The sequence below is a fragment of the Pelophylax lessonae genome, assembly GCF_965119305.1.
Source record: "Pelophylax lessonae genome assembly, chromosome: 1".
NCBI lineage: Eukaryota > Metazoa > Chordata > Amphibia > Anura > Ranidae > Pelophylax > Pelophylax lessonae.
In genome coordinates, this window is record NC_138768.1 from 734406639 (window position 1) to 734430573 (window position 23935).

A 23935-nucleotide genomic window follows, 5' to 3' on the forward strand; every position below is an offset into this window, starting at 1 on the left:
CCGAGATAATAGTAGAGCATAGATTGTATAAATAACATATTCTCTTACCTCAACCAATATTCATGAGGCCTGTCTAACATTCATAAAATATGTGGTCCTAGTAACTAATATTTACATATATCTGGAGCCAAAACATTTTTTTCGTTTTGCTTTGAGTAGGGAAAGGTTAAAACCTGTGAGTTTTTTCATCTGTGTTCCATTGGCGTGATTTTCCTTTACTTTTAGTCCTTCACATGCAACAGCAAGTGAGAGGAAATCCCCTCTTAGATGGCTGTCACAGGAGCCAGCTTTTACCTTGGAAAAGTTCCCCTCCATTCTAGTTCTGGTAATAGCTCAGAATTGTGGATTTTCCCTAACTTCTTGTCCCAGTAAAAGTAGTTACAAGGACAAATAGAGTAGTTTCACCTAGTGGGGGCAGTTTGGGCTTTAGATCATTTTCAGATGGCTAGATCCCATGGTTCCTTAAGCCGGGCATAGATGGTTCAAATCATGGCCGGTTCAGCAGAGACCAGCCGATATCGAACCATGTATGGACAGGATGTATACACCCAAGTTGATCGATCAGTCAACTTGGGTACAACTGGCATGTTGGATTTTTAGTATGCGATTTTAACCAGTGGTCACATGCCAGGAGGACACAATGGATACATGGGAGGGATTCTCCCATCAACACTGACTGTGTTGATGGGAGAATCAAGTGATTTTATTTCCTGCAAGCCACAGTGAGGGGGAGGAGCCAGGAGTGCCATCAGGGAACCCCAAAAGATGAGAAATGGGGCTGCTCTGTGCAAAACTATTGCACAGAGCAGGTAAGTATGACATGTTTGTTAAATAAAGCTTTGCTATAACTTTAATGTAGCCATTAATCCAGGGATCCTCAAACTACGGCCCTCCAGCTGTTGTGCAACTACACATCCCATGAGGCATTGTAAAACTCTGACATTCACAGACATGACTAGGCATGATGGGAATCGTAGTTCCTGAACAACTAGAGAGCCATAGTTTGAAGACTCTAATCCACTGGCTGACAATTATATTAGTTGTATGGGGTAAATCTGCTAAAGACCAGTACTTAATCTCAGCGAGCTATTCTCAAAAGATCCCTTTTTTCAACTAGGATTTAGTAATCATACTTTTTGTATGTATGTATATGTGTGTATGTATATGTGTATATGTGTGTGTATATATATATATATATATATATATATATATATATATATATATAGTCATAATGTCATACTTTAGACTGTAAAACAGTTGCAGATCACTTAAAAAATAGAACAAAAAAGTGCACATAGGTGGGACATTACACTGAACAATAAAAAAAACGTATCTCCTAGTGAACACAAAAAAATACCCAATTAAACAGGTTTAGATTTTTGGGTTAAAAATGCAAAAAAGACCACAGGTCAAACAAATGGCAGTTACATCATAGAAAAGGTTAAATCACTAGAGCATCTGTTTGCTATAGATATCACTCTTTTTTGCCAGTTTTCATTATATTTCTTCCTGCTCACTACACAGAGTGAAGATTCAGATGAAGATGAGCCTTGTGCAATCAGTGGTAAATGGACATTCCAGAGGGATAGCAAGAGGTGGTCAAGATTGGAAGAACTTGATGCGTTTCAGGGACATAAAGCATTACTTGGAGAATCGCACCAGCTGGCAAATGCAGCAAGCCAAGACAGCATTCTAACAGATTTAAGTGAACACCAAGAAGTTTCTTCCATTCACAGTACCAGCAGTGATAGCCAAAGAGCACATGTTCCCAGTGAGGCAGGCAACACAAGAACAAACTCGGTTGTCAGCGTATGTTCATCTGGAAACCTTTTTGCCAATGATGACTCATTTGGTAGCCTTCCATCACCGAAAGAACTTTCCAGTTTTAATTTCAACATCAAAGCAAATGAAAAGAACTCAAGGTCTAGAACAAAGAGCCTTCTAAAGAGAATGGAAAGTCTTAAAATCAAAACATCTCACAGCAAAAAGAAATCTCAGGCTAAAACTGGTATAACAATAAGCGAACCTGTCTTACAAGAAGGCGTTGATGACGATAAGCTAAAACAACTCAACTGTGTGGAAATTTCTTCTTTGAATGGGAACCATATAAATGCCCCAAAAGTCCGTAAGAGGAGTATATCAAACTCCACACAGACAAGCAGCAGTAGTAGTCAGTCTGAGACCAGCAGTGCAGTCAGCACCCCTAGTCCAGTTACAAGAACACGAAGCTTAAGCGCATGCCACAAGAGAGTTGGAATGTACCTAGAAGGTTTCGATCCATTTAACCAATCAACTTTCAGTGATGTTCTGGAGCAAAACTTTAAGAACCAGGGTTTTGGTGAGGATGTTTTTTTTATTCCTGATGACCACAAACCTGGAACCTTTCCCAAAGCACTTTCTAATGGAAATTTGTCTCCTACGGACAGCAGTTCTGTGAGCTGGAGAAATGGCAGTTTTCATGGACATGACTTCACAAGGGAAAACAGCGTCACCAGCGTCAACAGTTGCAAAAGTTCCTTCAGCAGCAGGAGGCGCAATTCTTGTTGTTCTGAAGGGAACCGCTTGAGTATCTATGACAATGTCCCAGGCACTTTTTTGTACTCCAGTAACGGTGACATGGCTGATCTGGAAAATGAGGATATTTTCCCAGAGCTGGATGACATTTTATATCATGTGAAAGGAATGCAGAGGATAGTCAACCAGTGGACAGAGAAATTTTATGATGAGGGCGATTCAGATTCTGCTTTAGACTCTGTGTCTCCTTGCCCTTCCTCTCCAAAGCAGATCCATTTAGATATTGATAATGACTGCAGTGTGCTTAGTGATCTGGATAGCACTGGGAACTCGCTGAATGAATGTGATGAGACAACAGTAATCCAAGGAAGGAGGGATTCTGGAGTGGCATCCTTGACCCGATCAAACAGGTGGGTAATGTTTTCATTTTCACATTGATTAGCAGTAGCTGGCTAATACTCTAAACCATTCTATATATTGTATTAAAGCGGTTGTATACTCCTTAAAAAACAAAAAAACAAACCCTGCAGGACAAAGGCAAAATGAGCTAGTATGCATCGCAAACTAGTTCATTATGAAATAGTTACCTTAGAATGAAGCCCTGGTACGGTCGACTGGACAACGCTGAGGGAGCTGACATGCTCCCTCGGCATCTCTTCCTGGTGCGGCGGCCGGAGCCGCGATGACGTCACTCCCGTGCATGCGCGCGGGAGTTTCTCTTTCCAGCAAGATCCGGCAAAGAGCTCTGAAGGTCCACCGGACCTTCAGAGTGCATGCGCCGCAGACGTCAGCGGCTGCATGCAGGTTGAATATCTCCTAAACCGTGCAGGTTTAGGAGATATTAATTGTACCTACAGGTAAGCCTTTTCATAGGCTTACCTGTAGGTAAAAGTCATATAGCGGAGTATACTACCGCTTTAAGCTACCTAAACTGATTTCCTGGTAAACTGCTAAATACACAAATATACATACATTATAAAGAAGCTATTTTACCTGCAAAAGCAATTCTATTTCTGTCCACATGGTTCTGAGGTTTATATGGCTCTGGAAGGGGAGGAAAGCTAAAATCTCTCAGATGCAGTTACAGATCTCCCTAAATTCCAACCTGTGACTGGAAAATGGATGGAGAAGCAGCAGGTTGAGGTCTGTCACTCTGTTCTTTCCTCTTATCTGCACTGTTACTGCACATTTGATTGTCTCTTCATGCTGCCTCGCTCTCCTCAGTCTGAGTTTTGCTGTACATGGGCTGCAAGAGGTTAATCAAGTAAAATTCCAGTACTTTCACTGTTTTCATTTAAAAATATGTTTAATAACGTATTAATGAATACAGAAGTGCATTCATGTGTGTCTTTTTTATTTCTACCTGAAGATCTGCTTTAGGTATTTGAAGGCAGCTGATTTTATTCAGATACTGCATGCTTTTGACCAGCCAGAAGTGCTGTAACAGGAGATTACATTGCACTTAGAAACCCTGCTTTGCCAAGTGCCACCGCCTCCTGGTATTTCAATTCACCTATTCTATGGGGCTGCTCCTTTATTGCTTTATGGTTCTGTAGGTGAATTAAAACATTATAAACAAGTACAAGATAGGAATCCTGAGTGTGATGTCACTTCCGGTCTCAATACATGGATTTGGGGTTTAACTTCAAGGAGTTCTAAAACTGTAAGATTTTTTTTACCCTAATGCATTCATTAGGGTAAAAAAACCTTCTGTGCTGTAGGAGGCATTCCCCATACCCCTTATTACCTATGCCAAATTCAGCGATGTGCACAAGAGCAGCAGCTCTCACTCCTGTGTTCCTCCTCAATGAGCTGACTGATAGCTTGAGTCATTGGCTCCCTCTACTGCATGAGTGGCCCCACAGAAAGCAGCTTTCTATGGGGAACTGGCCAAAGAGGAGGAGGCTAGAGTGCAGATGGGGTACCCCAGAAGAGGGGGATCAGGCGTCTCTGTGCAAAACCATTAAACAGAGCAGAAATGTAGAACATGTTTATTATTTTATTAAAAAAAAAAAACTGAAGCTTTAATGTTACTTTAACCCTGGTACAGGGAAGCAGACCAGTTTAATGACTAAATAATCTGCCATTTTTGCAAAGATAACTGGGAGCCAAAATAACTTTGCAACTTATTCTTGAAACTATCGTGCCAATTGAAACAAAGTTCACACAGAGAAAGTCTAGTATCTGTTTTACATGAAAATGAACAGTCATGGAAATTTGGAATTTTGAATGTGAGCACTCTGCCCCCTTATCCTGCCTTTAGATACTAATGTTCAGATTGGTCACACTGGTAGGAGAAAAGGAGACCTAATGATGGTAAATAAAGCATTGTTGCTTAGTGCTCAAAGGCATAAGTACTTTATTTAATCTCTACGTAATTGGGTAATAATCAGAAAAGGCTTTTCTTTCTTCAAAATCATTAAAATACAGCAATAAACTATCAATACTTGTACATCTAAAATGGTATAGCTATGAGTCATAATTGTTTTGGAAAAAACCAGCCCCAATATATGTATACAATGGCAGAAAATGGAGGCAGTAAGGAATAAATTCTTATCCCACCTAAAAATGGGTTTTTAAGCAGTCATACCCCCAAAAAACAAAGAAACCGATATAAATACAAACACCTGATTATAAAAATGTGCACAAATATTTATTCAACATCAAGATTAATATGCAAATTGTGACTATTGACCAGGCCAAGAAGATAAAAGATATGGCCCATACACATATTATACAAACAATGACATCAACAGTGTATGCCGGAACCAACTACAAAAAGTGCCAACATTTTTCACGGTGTGTATGTTCTGCTTCTTCAAAGCCTTTGCTGTCCGCACATATTTCATAGATGCCACAGATAAAATGGAGACATTAGGGGAATCATTATATAGGCCTGTTGCCGGGAGTGTTCCAGTCTGGGGTAGACCAGACCAATTTAAAACTTTAAACGTCACAGATACCCAGGTAATAGGGCCCAGTCCAGGGTGCGTGAAAACCCCAACTCTGAGAGGCATGGTATCATTTCTACCATACATCACCAAGAAGTAAAACAGAATGTCCTCCACCCAATATAAGAATGCACGGCCAGGATAAGGCAGTATATAAATGGGTCAGTGACATGATGCCTAGGTCTCCCAAGACCCCACCTGATCGATAAATGATCTATCAATATTGTTCATACAAACAGTGGTCGGGTGTGATGGGCCTTTCACTGTGCCAACATTTGACTGTAAAAAGTAGATCTGAAAATGATTCTATTTAGTAGATCACAAGAAAAATAACTTGCATGTGTTGGAAGGTGTACTTGCTTTTCTTGGTGCTTGGTAATCCTTTGATACAGCAACAAATATAATCAGCCATTCTTTTGAGAAGAAAGCTACCTACACATGGGTAACATTAGTCTTGAATGAAGTTTTAGAATATATGGAACTGACCAAAAGCAGCTGTTTCCTATAGGGCTAATTGTAACATGCATACATATGCTGTTAAAAGTGGAAATGTTTATAAGTCTCGTGTGAAATATGTGAAACCAGGGTTATCTGTCAGGAAAGCATCATGACCTTGCTCACTTGACTTCCTGTTTGCAGAACAGGAATTGATAGCGTACCGTTAGGAAGAACAAAGTGGGACCTCCTTGACGATGAACAAATTGCTTTGCCAAGTATATTTTTAGCTGTCCTAAAAAAAAATAAAAAAATAAAGTTAAAAAAAGGGATGGAATGTCAATGTACAGGCATGATCAACTTTTTTTTTTTTTTTAAGACTGCTATCAACATAAACATGAACATTCAGATTATTAGTCAATAAGGAAATTGATTGTCCTGTAAGAAATACAACCTGCAGACTGAGAGAGTTCCAAAATAAAAGGTTTATTATCAGACGTAGCTACGCGAGGGCACACCCCTATAAAGCCGCCATGTATGCTCTGGTCTGATGGATCTCAGATCCCCCCTTTATATAGGGTTTATCGCACAACGCACACTTACAGAATGATACACTGGTACGAGGCATTGGAATGATGACCTCTTTTTTACAAACTCATAAGCGCCATTTTAGCTAGACTTTAAAATACATTAGGGTGTGTGTGTGTGTGTATATATATATATATATATATATATATATATATATATATATATTATGCATGTGTGTGTGTATGTATGTGTGTATATATATATATATATATATATATATATATATATATATATATATATATATATATATATAATCACCATAACTTATCATATGTTGTAATATTAATACTCTATAGGTTTACATATATTTGGGTACGCATTCTTATCATGTTTATGAATTAGTCATACTCTGATGTAAGAATCAGTAAAGATTACATTATCCTATATACCAGAATGTATGTATTTATATCTAAAGAACAAGGCTATCTCTCTGGTGCTGGTGCTCATGCACTCATGAATTATGTCACTCCATAATTCTCAACAACAGATGTACAATATTTTAGTGTATAGCTGCCATAGGATGTAAATTCTTCATGGCCTTTGGCTGGCCATGATTGTGAAACCACCAACCTTTCTGGATCTAAAGTCTGTGTATATCTAAAGGGGGTGGGATACAGGAATTTTGCCACTATGCTTTAAATGATATAGGTATATCTCTTATGCTGGCCATACACTAGCCGAAAAATCGTTCGAAAATCTGTCATTTGGTCTGATCGTTCGTTTTCCGTCCAGTTAATCGGAAAAAATAGAAAATCGTTTTTAACTTTTCAGAGCCGAAAAATCAAAGGAACAGTTTGGAAAATTCTGCCGAACGAATGATAAATTGAAAGGTTAATGTGTTTCTCGGCCACACAGTTTGCACTCGGTATATATGACAAACTGAACGAAAAACGTCCATTGAACGATTTATCGTTCGAAATAGGGTCATTACATGATGGCACAATCGTCTGCTCTCATGGTCGATTTTTAAGTTTTTTTGAAAATGAGTTTGAACAATTTTTCGGCTAGTGTATGGCCAGCTTAAGACCTACTTCACACAGTTCTTAGTGTTTTACATGCTGCCTAATTCTATGCAACCCAATTATAGCAGCACTTTGAAATAACATGCAGTAGAATGTATGTTACTGCAGTGCAGGAAACAATGTTAAGCATTAAGGATGCTTTGACAGCCCAGACCTTACTGCAATGCACTAATGGGTCCTTGTTTTTGAGACAGAAAGTGGTGCTAAATCAGGTTAGTTTTTTAATCACTTAACAACCAAGCTTTTTTCTGACACATGTTGTTTACAACTTAAAATCAGTATTTTTTGCTAGAAAATTACTTAGATCTCCGAAACGTGTGTGTGTATGTATGTATATATATATATATATATATATATATATATATATATATAATATATATTCGCAAAGACTCTTAAGAATAAAATGGCGGTTGTTGCAATATTTTATGTGACAGGGTATTTGCACAGCGGTCTTTGAAAAAATACACTTCACTGAATTAAAAAAAAAAAAGTTAGCCCAATTTTTTTGTTGTAAAAGATGATGTCACGCCGAGGAAATAGCTAACATTACAGTTTACAGTTTAAAATTGCACACACACTCATGGAATGGCGACAAACTACAGTACTTAAAAAAATCCATAGGCGACACTTAAAACATTTTTAACGGTTACCAGTTTAGAGTTAGAGGAGCTATTTTGCTGGAATTATTGCTCTCGCTTTGATGATCGTGGCGATACCTCACATGTGTGATTTGAACACTTTTTACATTTGCGACCACGACTTACGTATGGGTTTTCTTTGGTGCGCGGGGAGGAGGAGCACTTTACCATTATATATAGATTTTTTTTTCCTATTTATTTTATTTTTATATTGTTCACTGTTCCTTAAAAAAAAAATCACTTTTATTGATGTCCCAAGGAATGTAAACATCCCTTGTGACAGTAATAGGCAGTGACAGGTACTCTTTATGGAGGGATCTGGGGTCTAAAAGACCCCAAATCCCTCATTTGCACTAAAAGTATTCAAAACGCAGAATCAGCATTTTTAATACTGTCCCTTTTTTTTAAAAATCGGCGCCATTGGCAACTGAGTAAACCAGAAGGGACGTTGTTTCCGGGTTACTTCATCAGAGACCTGATCAAAGCCGAATCTGGCTTCGTTCGGGACTCTGACCAGCTAGCAGATGTGGCGGCTGGTCGCTTGGGTCTCCCAAAGGGATGAGAGACCCGGGCAGACCAGCGTAAGGGGTCGTGGGAGGAGGGGACGTCCCCTCCCGCTCTCTGTGACAACGGGCGACTGGTTGCTGAGCCGCATCGGTTGTTATCCCAGAAAGCCGACCACCGGTTCTAAAAAAACGGTACCTGGGTGATGTCTCTAGCTGCAGGCATCACTCCGGAACAAGCACTTCTTCAAGCTGACGTACAGGTATGTCGGTGTGTGGGAAGTCGTTAAAGAAGGGCCAAAGAGGTTTTGGCCCTACTTCTCATGGTGATCACAGGAGTGCACTTCATTCTGCACTCCTGTGACTTGTATTCAGCCGACAGCAGGCTAAAGCTGGCTGTCAACTGCTGTCACTCTGTCCAGGCTTGGGAGAGATCCTGACTTTGATGTCGGGATCCATCCTGATGCCTGCACTGGCAGCTGGCTCAGTATGTCATTGTGCCACAGAAAGTGTGAGCCAGCCACTTCTGCCCTAGCAGTCCAGTGAGTGCTGCAGGGGCAGAGCAGAGGGTTGGTGACAAACAGCTCTCTGCTCATTGAAGACAGAGAACTGAGTAATCAGCAGTCTTTGATCACTCAGTTCTCAGTATAAAGGCGGTGGAGATTGATGTTGCATTCCTAGGTGAATATTTTTTTTTTAACCTAGCACTTTTCTTTTAAGCAGTGTGTATACAGCAAATATTTACAAGGCATTCTATAAAGCTATGAGCAAATTTTAAGCAGCTTTCTTGAAGCTTTTAAAGTGAATCTGCCATGAATAGTATGAGGGAGCTACCATTATTGGCCTCCTTTTTAAAAATGCTAGTTTCTCATCTAACCATAACACCTTTTTCTATGTGGCATCAGAATCTTCAAGGTGCATTTAAGGTGGTCAGATGAGACAAGAATTTAATTATTTGGCCTCAACACCAAATGATTATGTCTGGCGGAAATCCAATACAGCTCACCATCCAAATAACACCATTCCGACAGTAAAGCATGGAGGTGGTAACATCCTGTTATGGGGGGGGAGCACTTGTCAGGATAAAAGGAAAAATAGATGAGGCAAAATATCGTCAAATTCTTGAGGAAAATCTGCTGCCCTCTGCCAGAAAGTGGTCAGTGGGAAGGAAGGTTTACCTTCCAACATGACAATGACCCAAGGCACACAGCAAAAATAAATGACCACACAGTGGTTAAAGGACAAAAAAGGTCAATGTCCTTGCATGGCCTAGTCAGAGCCCAGACTTAAAACCCCCATTAAAAGTATGTGGAATGACTTGAAGACTGCAGTCCACAAATGGTCACCATCAAATTGAACTGAACTTGAGCAGTTCTGCAAAGAAGAGTGGCCAAATATTGCAAACTCTAGATGAACAAAGTTAGTAGAGGCTGTAATTAAAGCAAACGGTGGTTCAGAAAAATACTGACATAAGGGGGTGATCCTTTCTCCAACTCAGCTGTTGATTAATTTTTTTCTGACATGTTGATGTTCTATCTTTCACTTGGATGTTAGAAGTTGCACTAGTAAATATAGCTGGATAAAACAAAACCAGTGTCTGTCTTTATTTCAGGCTGCAAAGCAACAAAATGTGATTATTTTAAAGGGGGGGGGGTGATTCTTTTTTATACTCACTATAGCCGAAAGAAGTCTAGCAATTGCAGTCTCTCTCTATGTCTCTCATGGCAATGTCCCTGTAAACACTCTTTATTTAAAACATGGAACACAGAACTCTGGGAGCACTAGCCGTTGTTTCCATCAAGCTATAAGCAGTGTCGTTATGTCTACTAGCAGCTTGTTTAAAGTAACAGCCAGAAGTCCCATTATGGTAAATACTCCCAAACTGGTGCTGAAGAGTGCTTTAAGGATTCTAGAAAGCTGCTAAATTTGCTGAAATTCCTTTTTAAGTGTTAGCTCTGCACATTGCTCTTCAGATGAATGTTTTTAACCCGAAGCCTGTGTAAACCAGAGCTTGCAGTGACAGCTGGTGAGAGTATTGCTGGGCATCTCTGAAACCACGCACCACTAGGATGTGATCCATTTTCTTTGTCTAAGCCAATGTACGGCACCCTTGCCGCATTGCTTGTGGCCACTCAGGAATTAACCCGCACACTGCCAATATATTACCAATGATGCCCAGATCAGTCACACCACTAGTGAATGTTGGGACATGTCTAGCCAGCCTTTATAAACATCTGTGCCCTGGCTTGCCTTCTGGTATACTTTACTATTAACTGAACTCCAGACTGTGTTAGGCTCAAAGTTCTTATGGGAATTCCGTGGTGATCAGTCATTAGAGTGATTCATAAATGAATGCTGAGGCTTGTTAACCTAATCATGGCAAATATCCTGAGAACTGTAAGCTCCACTCACATCCGTATTATGTCTTCATACGCTGCAGGCATCGATTCAGATGGCATAGTTTCCAAAGTTCACACCGTCCCAGCTTGAGATCTGCATCTCTGCAAATAAACTGCCAGTCGGTGACTCAAATCAATTTGCTGCAGAAGTTCTCCCTTTTGAAGTTAACTGCCCTCCTGGAGAAGTACACCCCTTCAAATAAACATGGATTCAGCTGGTAAGTAAATGGCATCTATGACATAATAGACCAGGAGAGAGGGTGGGAGCTGCCCAAAGTTCAGAATTGTTGTTGTTGTTGTGGGGTTTGTTTGTTTTTTTTTTTTTAAAACTGTATTGCATACCCTCTATGGTATTCACAACAAAAAATTAAATGTCAGCACCCACAAAAAATAGGACACTTACCTGTCCAGGGATCCAGCGCTGTCCTCACCTGTGCCAGCTCTTCGGCCACCTTCAGTTCCAGGTGCCAGCATATTTAATTTTGGAAGCCAGCTGTGATTACTTGCAGTTTCACAGCTGGCTTCCCCTGTTCATGAGCGAGCCACGCTCCACTTTGCAAATTGTCCTGCAGCTTTGTGGGACTTGTGATGTGTCCCACAAGGCTTTGGGAGAAGGAGGGGGGCCGATCTTCTGCTCTGATTGCCAAACCTGTCAAAACTAGGTACCTGCTGCCATCCCCTCGGAATAAATGATGTTAAATATTTTTTTTCTGTAATGAAAAGTATAGAAAGTACAGATAATAGTGTTTATTAGTGGAGAAAACTACATTTTGGATCTGTGGAATCATGACTAGAGTAACTTCTATTTAAAACTCTTTAAAGTGAATATATTGTCAAATTCTCTACTGACATGTTCCATTTATGTAATAAAAGGTGGAAAAAGTCATGAAATATATTTTACTGCAGAAACTACTGCCATGGTCTACCATGGATGCTGGTCACATAACCAGATTCCAAGGCATTTGTTCACTTCCATCTCTGGTGATTTGCCACTCACGCACCCAGCAGTGAGATACATACTCCCCCCCCCCCCCCCCCCCCATACTCAGTTGTACCACATATCGAATAGGAGTATAAGCTGCTCCAGGGGCCATCATTAAAGTAAACCTTTTAGTCCCAATACTATTTTCTCAGCCAGCGGTTGAGTACTCCCCTGTTTCTTATGGCCATTCACAAACCAAGAACATAACACTTAATCTCAGAAGTTAGCACCGTGCCATACAAACTCTTTTTGTCGTTAAGAGTAGTGGACAAAAGTACAAGCTTCGCATTGCCATTTAACTTCACAAGCTACTAAAAAACGCTATTAGTATTGTAAATTCCATGTCCTGGAACTAAGAAAATTTTTAAGGTAACCATGCATGCAAATATACAGCGTTTCATTACATATTATTGGTCTGCCTACATTAACGTAATATTCAATAGGCTGCTATGAAATGCATCGCAGTAATGCTTGGTTACCAAATAAAGCCTATTGTTTTATATACACAATAGTCACAGATCCTTTTAAGTGTGGATAACTTGTGAATTGCTCATGGGTTTGCCAGTGGCACAATAAAACATGTAACAGTATCTCCTCTTTCTCTTTACCACAAATATGTGTAACCCACGGCATCAACGCTCAAAGTCATGATTATCTGAATTCCCAGAAAGGCGGTCATTGTCACAGCATACAGGGGATTTGCAAAAAGTTCATGCATGTTTAAGATTCCCAATATGACTTGTAATGTTGTGTGCTTTTACTCCATGTACAAAGGGAGCATTATTTCCTTTCAGTAATTCTAGTATGAACTAACATGACAGTCCACGAAGAGAGATTTCAGCTTGAGTCTTTAGTTCTTTTCTGATTTTTTTTTTTTTTTAACACTGAAGTGTTAGATGCAATTTAAATTGTTCCAAGCATAAAAGGGAATTATTGAGCATTGTTTTACTGTGACACTGGTCATGTTTCTTTCAATTGCCTTATTCTTTTTCAAAGAACTCATTTGTAGAAGTGATGTTTCTGGCTGACAGCCCCTAAAGCTTTACACCAGATTCCTGCTGCTCTGCATAGTACTGGGTGGCAGACCTCACTTTGAGGCTTTGTTAAACAGCAGAGTTGGATGTACAAACCTCCTTTGTTAACCCGGCTATTTGACTTCATGAAGAGAAGAGTGAAGAAGTGACATTATTAGGGCTCTTTCGCAGCAGGATTTATTGACTTTCCTTTTGGCTTCTGCACAGCCTTCATTATTTGCCACAGTTAATAGAACAGTATCTTCTTCTTACAAGTCCAGCTGAAACTATTAAGCGAGCTCTGAAATGAATTAATTGCCTAAATAGAATCCTGAACAATTAATTGTTTACTCAAGGAATTGTGGGGATTGTGTGATTTATAGCTGTTTTTATGCTTTCATTTGATCTTTAATGAAAGGGGTAAAGAAAGCAGAAAATCCGTTGCCTTCTTAATAACTTGCCAAAGACCTTAAATGAAGGTTGTATGAAGAGGCTGATGAACTGGTTTTTGTTAACTCATAAATACATTATTATTATACAGGATTTATATAGCGCCAACAGTTTGCGCAGCGCTTAACAAAATTAAGGCAGACATTACAGTTACAATACAATTTGGAACAAAAGGAATCAGAGGGCCCTGCTCGTTAGAGCTTACAATCTAAAAGACATGATATTTTGGGGAGTTTGGCAGCGATAATATGAGAGGAAACAGAAGAAATCAACTGAAAACACCCAATCGGGCCAATTGACTGTTCCTCTTCTTACTTGTTTGCCAGTGACTAGAGAGATTAAGATTATTTTTCTCTTTCAATAACCTTACTGATTGTAGCCATAATGGAGTGCTTGCAACAACACAGTTGAGTTCTCTCCATGATACTTTTGTTATTTGCACTAACAGTTCAAGTTTTTAGGACAATCTTTCAGAGGCCTACTCTTTCATCTTTGTCTAAGCCATACTAATATTTGTATATTCAGACACCCCAGAAAGCTTGTTCTGTAGATTTAACAGTGCAAATAACAAAAAGTATCACGAACAGTACTCTCAACATTAAAAATTCTTAGTCATTTTTCCTTACACTTAGATTAGTATAAATTATATTCTTCAAATGTGTTTTTATTGTGTAATCTAACATTTTCTTTACTGATTTTGTTACATAGGGCTGTACCAAAGTTTATGAAACGGGTTAGAGTTCCAGACTATAAGGACAAGAATGTGTTTGGTGTTCCACTAACGGTCAATGTACAGAGGTTTGGCCAGCCATTGCCACAGTGCATACAGCAAGCCATGCGCTACCTGCGTAGTCAGTGCTTGGATCAGGTATGTCTCAGGGAACGTTATTAGAGGGGTTGTTATTCCCTTTGAGTATACATAGGAATTCCCCTAAATTGTTGCCTTTTTCTTAAAGGTGGGACTGTTCCGAAAATCTGGAGTCAAGTCTCGGATACTGGCGCTGCGAGAGATAATTGAGAACAATGCTGATGGGTCCTTATATGAGGGACAGTCTGCCTATGATGTGGCTGACATGCTGAAGCAGTATTTTAGGGATCTACCTGAACCTCTACTCACCAACAAACTCTCTGAAACCTTTCTGCAAATCTATCAATGTAAGTAGTTGTTTTTGTTAATAAAACATTTTCATAGAGATTGGCCAAGTAGATGTGCAAATAACTGCAAAACTAAAAATATTATTGATATAAAACCTGGCCTTCAGAACTTAACCATATCTAAGGGTGTTCATTGACAGGAGGTGAGACCTGTCTGATTTTAAATCCTATGGCATGCACCCCAGTATTGCTGCAACTATGGATTGTATATTGATGGACATTGCCTTCTATAAAGATTATTTCTCCAAAGGAAAATGTATTAGTAGGCACTTTTGATTGATTGCCATGGGTGACTACTTGGGCTTTAGAGTAGAATCCTGATCTCCTGAAAAAGCAAGTTTAAAAAAATTCTCTATTGAAATCTCTCAATATAAAGACATTTTACCCACTTTATTTGCCACCTGAGAGCCATTTTACACTTGACACCCTGACAAAATATGACTCCTATACACTACACTACTGTGGCTGCACACATTTTGCATATATAATTTGTATCTATATAGGGTTATACTCACTATACCCTCGCAATAACTCAACACACAGCCATTAATGTCTAAACCGCTGGCAACAAAAGTGAGTACAGCCCTAAGTTAAAACTTCTGAATTGAGCCCAAAGTGTCAATATTTTGTGTGGCCATTATTATTTTCCAACACTGCCTTAACCCTCTTGGGCATGTAGTTCACCAGAGCTTCACAGGTTGTCACTGTAGTCCTCTTCCAGTCCTCATGATGATTTAACAGAGCTGGTGGATGTTGGAGACCTTGCGCTCTGCCACCTTCTATTTGAGAATGCCCCACAGATGCTCAATAGGGTTTAGGTCTAGAGATATACTTGGCCAGTCCTTCACCTTTACCCTCCGCTTCTTTAGCAAGTCAGTGGTCGTCTTGGAGGTGTGTTTGGAGTCATTATCATATTGAAATACTGCCCTGCAGCTCAGTCTCCAAAGGGAGGGGATCATGCTTTGCTTCAGTATGTCACAGTACATGCTGGCATTCATGGTTCCCTCAATGAACTGTAGCTCCTCAGTGCCAGCAGCACTCATGCAGCCACAGACCATGACACTCCCACCACCATGCTTGACGGTAGGCAAGACACACTTGTCTTTGTACTCCTCACCTGGTTGCCGCCACACACGCTTTGCACCATCTGAACCAAATAAGTTTATCTTTATCATCAGCCCACAGGACATGGTTCCAGTAATCCACGTCCTTAGTCTGCTTGTCTTTAGCAAACTGTTTGCGGCTTTCTTGTGCATCATCTTTAGAAGAGGCTTCCTTCTGGGATGACAGTCATGCAGACCATTTTGGTGCAGTGTGTGGCATATGGTCTGAGCACTGACAGTCTGAACCCACCCCCTTTAACCTCTGCAGCAATGCTGAGAGCACTCATAAGTCTATTTCCCAAATACAACATCTGGATATGACGCTGAGCACGTGCGCTCAGCTTCTTTGGTCGACCATTGCGAGGCCTGTTCTGAGTGGAACCTGTCCTGGTAAACCGCCAGGGTCTTGGCAATCTTCTTATAGCCTAGGCCATCTTTATGTAGAGCAACAATTCTTTTTTTCAGATCCTCAGAGTTCTTTGCCATGAGGTGCCATGTTGAACTTCCAGTGACCAGTAAGAGAGACACCAAATTTAACACACCTGCTCCCCATTCACACCTGAGACCTTGTAACACTGACGAGTCACATGACATCGGGGAGGGAAAATGGCTAATTGGGTCCTTTTTGGACATTTTCACTTAGGAGTGTACTCACTTTTGTTGCCAGCGGTTTTGACATTAATGGCCGTGTTATTTTAAGGGGGACAGCAAATTTACACTGTTATACAAGCTGTACACTCACTACTTTACATTGTAGCAAAGTGTCATTTCTTCAGTGTTATCACATGAAAAGATATAATAAAATATTTGCAAAAATGTGAGGGGTGTACTCACTTTTGTAAGCCATATTTATAGTGATTTCATCCTCCGTTTTTTTCTGGTTTGGATAGCTCTATTATGACATGCTAAGAAGACGCTGCCATAGATTTTTTTTTTTTTTTTTTTTATTTATTAAGACAGTTTTATGAATGGAAACCATTGTGTTAGCCTCACAGTGCTACATGCGTGGTGTATTATTTTGCACAGCTGTATGTATGATGTGTTCTTCTACATTGATTTTTTTTTTTTTTTTTTGTGGTTTTCTCTGTAGATGTTCCAAAAGACCAGCGTCTCCAGGCAATCAAGGCTGCCATTATGCTGTTGCCTGATGAGAACAGGGAGGTTCTGCAGACTCTCTTGTACTTCCTGAGCGATGTTGCTGCAGCTGTGGATGAAAACCAGATGACACCCACCAATCTGGCTGTATGTTTGGCTCCTTCTCTGTTCCACCTCAATACCCTAAAGAGAGAGAACTCCTCTCCTAGGTATGTTGTTTACAAAAACTTTCTTTCAGTTTGTCCAGCAATGACTTGGTAGCCTCTGCCCACAGAATGGTTGCCTGCAATAACGGTGAGGAGCAGAACACTGGTGCAGCTGCAGAAAGGCATTGTGTTAAAAGCAAAATGCATAAGTGAAATAATGTTACAGTTTAGCATGTAATTGCAGCAATAACACCTGCTCTTATGCCTATGATGTGTAAAAGAACTGGCTTGATTTTTTTGAGCTGTAGAAATTTTCTTTTTCAAAATGATACAAATCTAGCAGAGCTTTACTATAAACTTTGCATTAATTATTAAAAATAAATATTGAGTTCTTTACAGACAGATACAGGTTTTGTTTTTTAAGAGAATCTAAATTTGCTTTAAACACATGGCAACCAAGCAGATATAGTTTCTTTTTCTATAATTTGTTTGCAATAAACTGATGATCTAGTTGCTATGGTTTACTCCACTTAGTACTACCTTATTACAATAAGTGAGCCTATCAATCTACGAGCAGGCTCAGAGCTTCATATTTTAGTAAGAGAGTGGACAGTGTTTAATTATGTTTGGTATTGGAAAATAAAATTGAAGCATGCTCTTTTAATATTTTTTTATTATTTCAATATTAATCGACAAGCGAATGAGCACTGTCTGCTCTGGTAGAATCTTAGTGCTCAGCTCTTTCTGTAGTAGGAGAGATCAACTGTACTGCCTACTTAAAGTAAATGTGAATCTTTACCCATTCAATTTATAAAACCATCATGACTGGCATATTTCAGTAGATAAAACCATCATAAAAACCTTTTTTTTTCTTTATGTATAAGTGATCACATACTCTTTGTTCTCAGCTGCAGTCGAAAAAGCTTAGAGAGCTGAGGGGGAGACGCAGCAGTAAACTGCTCTTCCCGGTGAATGCCTGTCTTACGATTGGAGGACACGCAGGCTGTTCTCCCAGCACAGCCCGAAAACTGATGTGCTTCTATGCCTAGCATGGTCAGTTTTAAATAACATCCTCCAGCTCTGTGATGTCATCATGGAGGAGTGGAAAAGGAGTCCAGTGGCAACATGTGAAGCTCTGGTGAACTCCATGCCCAAGAGAATTAAGGCAGTTCCTCAAAAATAATGGTGACCACACAAAATATTGACACTTTGTGCCCAATTAGTAGGACTGGCAGAAACACCAAGGATTTCACTGAAAGGAAGCAATGCAAAGAGTACAAGTTACTTTTTACACAAGTACGTGGTACAACAGACACATCCGCAATATGAAATGTTGGGGTAACTTATTCTTTAAAAATTAATATCAATATCTCCATTCAGTTCTTCACCACAGAGCAGTGCCAATATGCAAAGTAAAAAGCATCTGGTCCCAGTTCAGTCTGCTCTAGTCAGAGGGAAAAGCGTGCCTAAACCCAAAGCAAAAAGTTTTAATATTTGAGTTTACCAGTCCATAGATGGGTTTGGTGAACTGGTTCTCTTCTTTTTTTTTCAAGCTTACTTTCACCAAGTGGTCTTGGTAGTAGCACACTTCCTGTCCTAGGGTGACTTCACTCACTCACTGTACTATATCTATGGAAGAGCAACATTGTGACCCTAGGACAGGAAGTGCTAGGACCACAAAACACCTCAACCTCTCTCCATAACATGGAGGGTGAATTCTGTAGTCCTAACATGTTTCCCGGTAATGTAGTTTGAGATACCTCTGCAGCTCTACCAGGACAGTGCTAAATTTCTGGCAGGATTGGTGGGTATTTCTTTGCACTTTGCAAACAGATACAACAAATCTCTTGATAATATAGTTAATAGATCAAAAGCGAGCAAATAAAAGATGTTCATTGTTAAGGTTTACATAAACTTTAAGAGATGATTTATGAGCAGTTGGGTTACGGATCTATGCACATTCCCCCATTGTACTGACCTATTGAAGTAACTGATTTGTATCGGTCACAAAATCTTAACTTTACCTTTTGTGTATACATTGTTCCAGGGTCATGCAGAGGAAACAAAGCTTGGGGAAACCAGATCAGAAAGACCTGAATGAAAACCTTGCTGCCACCCAAGGCCTGGCACATATGATTGCCGAGTGCAAGAAACTTTTTCAGGTACCAACTGTCACCTTGTGTTTAGAGTTGCTCTAATCTTCGTAGCGTATTGTATAACTGCAAATTAATACCATCCCCTGCTTTCTGATTACTTCCTAAACCTGCATGCCTAATCACCAGAACTCAGTGTTACAATTTGTTTTTCATTTTCTAAACCTGTTTCTTCCATTCTGCTTACATAATGACTTAAAAGTCCTGGATTAACTGAATTGTTGCATTGTTATAAAATGCTACACACAGTACACTGTCCAATACTTTTTTCTGTGTATTCATAATCGTATATCAGTGATTTATGAAGTATGTTCTCAATCTTTTCCTAAACACATTAAATCTTTACAACTGTGTTATTGTTGGATGGTTTAGCTAATCTAGTCTTTATTTTTTTCCACTCAGATTCCTGAAGAAATGAACAAGTGTCGTAATTCATACATGGAACAGGACCTCAGGCCAGTGTGCCTGGATGAGCTGGTCAATGGGAATAATGAGGGAATCTGTGATTATCAGGCTTTCCTTCAGGAGGGCTTTGATAGTTTGCTGAAAGAAGCCAAGGACAAGTTCAAAGGCTGGGTCAGCTGCTCAACATCAGAACAGGCTGACCTTGCGTACAAAAAAGTAAGTCGTGCTTCTTCAACTTTGGAATTAAAGTACACCTGATCCTGCATGTGTCTCAAGTACATCTAGCATGACCTTAAAAATGAAAATGCACCCTGTAGCATAGAGTACAACACACTCTCTCTATTTGCAATATGTATAATTTTTCTTTGAGCTTACGCCTCTTTTAGCCCTCCTTGACCTTAACGTATTGCAAATTGTAGCCTTTAAGGTGCCATTAACCAGGTTTTGCTTTACTATTACCCCTTTATTGCATTTCATATCTGTTCTAGTATAGCTACCATAGTGTAGTATGAATAACTGATGGTTATGTAGTGACTTGTCTCACCAGCATCATAAAGTTTATTAGTCTTTGAGTAAGTTGTTTCCCAATTTCTTACCACTATGTATTTACTTCTCAGGTCCCTGATGGCCCTCCCCTTCGGCTGTGGAAAAGTACTATCGAGATTGCAGTTCAGCCAGAGGATGTCCTTCAGCGTCTACTGAAGGAGCAGCACTTATGGGACGAGGATCTGTTGGACTCAAAAGTTGTAGAGACTTTAGATGAGCACACCGACATTTATCAATATGTACTGAACAACATGGCTCCACATCCAGCTAGAGACTTTGTTGTTTTAAGGTGAGTGTTGACAAAACCAAACCATTTTGCTGAACATCTAATATCTACTGTTGTCATCCATGAATAATTATCCATTCACAAATAAAAAGGCCACATAGTTCCAGTGTATACCTTCTAAAGACACGTGACTTAGCATATCAGTGCTAAGTTTTTTGTTTTTTTTTTGTTGTTTAACTTGCTATGTCCATTGGGTTTCAAATTGTGTATTTAAAAATGTACGTCATTTTATTCCAGTGTATTATGAATTTCTAAAGTTAATATATATGCTTGCTTTAATTTCTACAGATCATGGAGAAGCAATTTACCAAAAGGAGCTTGCATACTACAGCTTATATCAGTCGACCATGAACAAGCACCTTTACTTGGAGTAAGAGTCAATGTACTTCATTCCAAATACCTCATTGAGCCTTGTGGCACGGGAAAATCCAAGCTTACCTACCTGTGCAGAGCTGATCTGAGGTAAGCACCACTTAGTAAATGTTTAGACCAGGGATATGCAAACTGTGGCCCTCCAGCTGTTGCAAAACTACAAGTCCCATCATGCCTCTGGTTGTCATGCTTGTGGCTGTCCGAGTCTTGTTATGCCTCATGGGACTTGTAGTTCTGCAACAGCTGGAGGGCCACAGTTTGCATATTCCTGATCTAGACATCAAACCTAATGTTTTTCTACTTTTTAAAGTAGTAGAAAAACCCCTTTATTCAGCAAGCTTGAATAGCTGGTAGGAATCTCAGTTTTCAGTGTTATCAAGAAGGTTTGTGCAAACACTCTGGTGTGGTATCCCTTATAAGCTGTTTGTCCCCCTCTCCCTCTACCTATACTATATAGAGTTTTTCAGATACCCTGAAGTTAAACAAAAAAAAAAGGAATATGTATTTGTGTTGTCCAGTACACACACTCTGTGTACAGTAAACCCCCGCTCCATCGCGGTTCAGTTTTTGCAGACCCGGTATATTCCGTTTTTTTTTTTTTTTTTGTAATGTTATTTACTATATAAATCATTAAAAATGAAATATTTTTGGCCAGAGTTCTGCTTTCACCTAGCCATATAAAGTCGTAATGCGACTGATCCAGAAGGTAGGAACAACCATTTCTTTGTACTGATAAATTCTAATAATTACAGCTGGATATGGGAATTCTTTTAAAGAGACAGTTTATTGGCTGAAATTAAGTAATCTCATACTGCAGGTCTGTTTGCGGCTTTTGTGGCAAGTTCCTTGCAGGTTAATCGATAGACCTGTACAGCTGCAATGACCATCATTAGAGGGTTCCCACACTGTGCTGATCAGTTATTTTATTGAAGGTAACTGTGGCACGGTTAATGATACTCTTTGGCAGGAGGGTAGCAGAAAAGCATAAGACAAATAGAGAAGTCTCAGCATCTTGTGATAGCTGGATCAACAGTTTCTGCTGAACATTAAACCTATCCTGCTGGCCTTCACCACATACCCCACTTTACTGAACCCTAACAAGGTTCCCAAGGAGAGTGCAGTTGATAGCTAGACGTAGACAGTTTGAACATACAGAAGGTACTCGGGAGGTGAAGCATGTGATGAGGGATGCTGGTGACAAGACTAGTCATGTGGACTGAGTGAAAGACAGTCTAAGGAAGTCTCATTCATTTAGCTGGAAGTGCCAAACCAAATACAAGAATACGTCAGTCACATTTGTTTAAATAATACGTTCCCTTGGAAACAACTGCTTACACAAGTGCAAATTTGTTACGTCATTCTTGCTAAGAATGTAACTCGATTTTGCTTGAACACAGTAATGCTAATAAATTATTCAGAAGCCTAGCAAATAGTGTTTATGGACTTTATGGACTTTCTCTTGAATGCAAACTGGTATACAGTAAACCTCCCTCCATTGCGGGGGTTACGTTCCGGACCCAGCCGCGAAAAGTGAAATAGAAAAACCCTATTAAAATGCATTGTAGGCATGTTTTTTTTTTTTACTGTCACTGTACGTGTAAAAGCATTTTAAGGTCTTTAAAAACACACTTTTAAAACAATAGAAACTCATTTAAACACATAAAAGATACTGAGAGACATAGCAAGAGCTATGGAAAACACAAAAATACATTTTAATGATTAGAGCTGCATTCATTTGTGTTTAAATTTCATAGTTTTTTTTTTGTTTTCACGCTAGCTTTGTTAACGTATAAGTGCAGAATGGCTGTTATGCCGAATATGCATATTTAATCAAATCTCCTCTTTCATGTTTCAGGGGCCACATGCCAGAATGGTACAATAAAGTTTTTGGACAGTTATGCGCCGCAGAGGTAGTTAGGATTCGAGACTCATTTATCAATCCACAACCAGAAAGCAATAATGGGAAGTCAAGGTGACATCGCACAATTGTCTCTACAGGGTTCCCAAGAAAGTGAAAAGAAAGATGTCAGGGCAAAATGGAAGATCCTGGACTTTTGAAAGTTGCTTGGAAAAAAAGTTGAATCCAAGAAATGAAGCTGCTTTTGTCTTTTATGGTGCTTAGTGCCATGGACTAGAATTCATCAGCCTTTAGGCTTCCATCATATATCATTCTATATGTGTTAGTACATATCAATTGACTGCTTCTGAGAAGCAAAAGGATTTTATTGGAAAGTATGTATTGTTAAAATAATGCCACATTCCTATATGCAGTTATCTTGTATGTTGTCATTGTGTTAATTATTAAGCATACTGAGGGACTGGTGTATCCACTGGAATAATTGGTACTTACGCTTATATGCATATCTATAAACTTTGTATGTTCAGAAGAGAAATATTTGCACAGTGAACATGTGTGAATGTGTGTCCCCCTTGTGAATTTAGTCCAGTCATCTAGTGTCTGGTACACTGATAGATTACTTGTAATGGTTTTAATCTCAGGTTTCGTTGTAATGGTTAGAGTTATGAAAGTGGCCAAACTATCCTTTCTGTATGACGCAAGTCTGATGCACATTTGCCAATTGCTGTTGTTTTAAATTTCATCTCGGGATCCCTTGTCTGAGTCGTCTTGGTGTTCCATATCAGGACTGTGAATGCTGTTTAAATTGCATTATACAAAATATCTTGATGAACTGACTTTTTAAATTTTTTCATTGGTCGATAAACCCATATTTTCCAAAATTCAAACCTAGTGGAACCATGCTTACCTTGGATTTATTAACTGAGTTAATGAAGTAATGCAGAATGCAGTTATCCACAGCAGCCATCTAGAAGATATCATTTAAGGTCTTCTGATAGAAATCTGAAATTTTATTGTTTGCCAAGTGTCACTGGGCTCTACGTGTTATTATTGCCTTTGGCACTGCCAATAAATCAGCCCAATTTATATGTGAATAGGCAGCCTCCATGCATTTCCATATTTTTAATTAGCCTGAATTATTTTTATCACTGGCCATTTAGGAACACAGTTCATCTTTCTTGGCATTCACGATGGGAAAGATTTATGGCTTCTTAGCGTTATTTTCCAGTTAATGTGTTGTAAAACCCAAGTTCCTGGTGGCACACAAGTGTCTATGGTTTCACTGAAGGCCTGGTTTAACCGATCAGAGATTCTTAAAATG

At 39.4% G+C, this 23935-nt stretch overlaps 1 protein-coding gene across 3 annotated transcripts in view; it reads left to right on the forward strand.

Moving 5' to 3' along the window:
* Positions 1-23456, forward strand: part of DLC1 (DLC1 Rho GTPase activating protein) — a 665949-nt gene extending 642493 nt beyond the window's left edge. For all 3 annotated transcript variants that reach the window (XM_082244040.1, XM_082244041.1, XM_082244042.1), the window contains 10 exons: positions 1525-2924; positions 11092-11268; positions 14204-14363; positions 14452-14650; positions 16844-17057; positions 19042-19156; positions 19550-19768; positions 20170-20387; positions 20673-20846; positions 22612-23456. In XM_082244040.1, coding sequence (XP_082100166.1) covers positions 1525-2924; positions 11092-11268; positions 14204-14363; positions 14452-14650; positions 16844-17057; positions 19042-19156; positions 19550-19768; positions 20170-20387; positions 20673-20846; positions 22612-22732 — 2997 coding nt within the window. In that variant the 3' untranslated portion in view covers positions 22733-23456. The remainder of the gene's footprint in view (positions 1-1524; positions 2925-11091; positions 11269-14203; positions 14364-14451; positions 14651-16843; positions 17058-19041; positions 19157-19549; positions 19769-20169; positions 20388-20672; positions 20847-22611) is intronic.
* Positions 23457-23935: the final 479 nt, after the last annotated feature.